Below are 2,525 nucleotides of genomic sequence, written 5' to 3'. Positions count from 1 at the left end.
TCAGCCCTGCACTCAACGCTCACAGCTAGCTGGCTAGCTAGCTAGCTAGCTAGTTCGTTAGCTAATTAGCTATCTATCTATCTATCTATCTACCTATCTATCTATCTTGCTAGCTGCCTAGACAGCTTGCTAGTCAGCAATCTATCTACCTAGCTAGCTAGCCAGCCACCTATCTGTCTACCTAGCTAGCTAGCTAGCTAGCCATCTATCTGTCTAGCTAACCAGCTAGCTAGCTAGCTAGCTAGCTAGCCAGCAAATCCCCTGAAAGTTGATTATAAATACCTGCGCCTGGGTCGACACAAATCAAACTCTTCACCAACAATATGCCCCGAATGTTATGCCGCTCCCTGCAGCAGCAGCAGCAGCAGCAGCAGCAGCAGCAGCAGTAGCAGCAGCAGCAGCAGTAGCAGCAGCAGCAGCAGCAGTAGCAGCAGCAGCAGCAGCAGGGGAAACAGCAGCAGCGGGGAAGCCAAGAGCAGCAGCAGCAAAAGTCAAACATCGATCAGCGCCGTCCATACACTCCAACGATGCTAATAGGGCTGCCCACGTATTCAACCTCTAAACCCTAAACCCTAAACCCTAAACCCTAAACCCTAAACCCTAAATAACACACCCGTCGTAGACAGGGATCCTTGAATGCCCTCGTCTCAGTATTTGCATCAACACCTCAGGAGTTAACTTCGTATTCATCTCCTGCAAGCACCGCAAACCCTAAACCCTAAACCCTAAACCCTAAACCCTAAACCCTAAGCCCTAAACTCTACTCGCTGGACTGAGAACGTGGCGTAGTCTCTGTCTATCTCAGCAGCAGGCCTTACACACTCTAGGAACCTAGGGTTTAGGGTTTAGGGTTTAGGGTTTAGGGTTTAGAGGGGGTCTCACCAGCTGATAAACCTCCTCCAACGGCACAAGAAAATCGCCTATGCTTTTTGAAGCCATGTCCAGAGCCCCTGCAAACAGCAGCAGCAGCAGCATCAGCAGCAGCAACAACAGTAACAACAGCAGCAACAGCATCAGCATCAGCAATAACAGCAGCAGCAACAGCATCAGCAATAACAGCAGCAGCAACAGCATCAGCAGCAGTACCAGCATCAGCAACAACAGCATCAGCAGCAGCAACAACAGCATCAGCAACAGCAGCAACAGCAGCAGCAGCAGGAAGCTAACCCTGAATGACCATGACTTCGTCTCTGTTTAGCCAGGGGCTGCTGCGCCCTTCACCGCTTTGGCTGATCTCTGAAAGAGCATCGCTTTCTTCGCTCGAAGCCTCGCGCAGCAAACGCCGACGCCCCTTCTGGTGCAACCCTGCAGCAGCAGCAGCAACAGCAGCAGCAGCAGCAGCAGCAGGAATAGTAGTAGTAGCAGTACGAGTAGCAGGTAGTAGCAGCAACAGCGGCAGAAGCCGGTTGGCTCGTTTGCTAACTCTCTGGATTGCTTATCGATTATAGCTAGCTAGCTAGCTAGCTAGCCGCCTGGCTAGTTGGTTGGCTAGCTAGCTAGCTAGCTAGCTGCGAGTATAGTGGGTCAGCTAGCCAGCTAGCTACGCACCGAACTACCCAGCTAGCCAACTAACTACATACGTATCTATCTACTTAGCTATCTGTCTATGCATCTAGCTAGCTAGCAGCATTTCTAGCTATCAATACCTAGCTATCCACAGCTAGCTATCCATAGCTAGCTATAGCTAGCTAGCTAGCTAGCTAGCTACGCACCAATGAGGGCTCTGAGGCGGTTGCGTCCATAGAAAGCTGCTGCATGCGAAGGCTGCAGCAATCTGTCTAAGAGCGCAGCAACGGGGACAGCAACGACAGAAAACAGCCCCAGCAGCAAACGCACCAAAGGCGTCATCAGCTGCACCAAACAACACACACAAACCCTAAACCCTAAACCCTAAACCCTAAACCCTAAACCCTAAACAGTAAATAACCCTATGTAACCCTATATAACCCTATATAACCCTATATAACCCTATATAACCCTGAAATACACAAACCCTAAACCCTAAACCCTAAACCCTTAACCCTCAAAGCCCTAAACCCTAAACTCTCAAAGCCCCAAACCGTAAACTCTAAAAGCCCTAAACCGTAAACCCTAAGAGCCCTAAAAGCCCTAAACCCTAAACCCTAAACCCTAAACCCTAAACCCTAAACCCTAGGCTAAGTGGGATTGTGTTGGAGCTTACGGCGGCTACAGCCAATTGTTTTCTGCCTGTGCAGACAGCCTGCGGTAGGATTTCGCCGAAGAAGAGTATTAAAGAAACAGCGAGCAGCACCGCATGCAGAGGCGAGACGAGCCTATCTAAGAACAAAGGTAGCGCCTCCATGGCTAAAGAGTTTGATATTAAAAGAGTAACTAACAGCTGATGACGACGAGTTAATAACTCATACACTTTTGAAGCCCTGTATATACACATACACATACATATACAATCTATATATATATATATATATATATACTATATAATATATATTAATATATATTAATATATATTAATATATTATTAATATATTATTAATATATTATTA

At 47.6% G+C, this 2,525-nt stretch overlaps 1 protein-coding gene across 1 annotated transcript; it reads right to left on the bottom strand.

Annotated features, from left to right (window-relative positions):
* Positions 1-600: 600 nt before the first annotated feature.
* On the bottom strand, positions 601-2,323 carry EAH_00064010 (CBS domain multi-pass transmembrane protein, putative; the record flags this gene model as incomplete). Its single annotated transcript, XM_013393026.1, has 5 exons — positions 601-693; positions 883-950; positions 1,168-1,305; positions 1,713-1,851; positions 2,183-2,323. The coding sequence occupies 5 exons, from the start codon at positions 2,321-2,323 to the stop codon at positions 601-603; spliced, it is 579 nt and encodes a 192-aa protein (XP_013248480.1).
* Positions 2,324-2,525: the final 202 nt, after the last annotated feature.

This window comes from Eimeria acervulina, genomic scaffold (genome assembly GCF_000499425.1).
Source record: "Eimeria acervulina Houghton genomic scaffold, Eah_scaff1917, whole genome shotgun sequence".
In the NCBI taxonomy this organism is placed as follows: Eukaryota; Apicomplexa; class Conoidasida; order Eucoccidiorida; family Eimeriidae; genus Eimeria; species Eimeria acervulina.
This window is presented reverse-complemented; position numbering and strand designations above follow the sequence as displayed.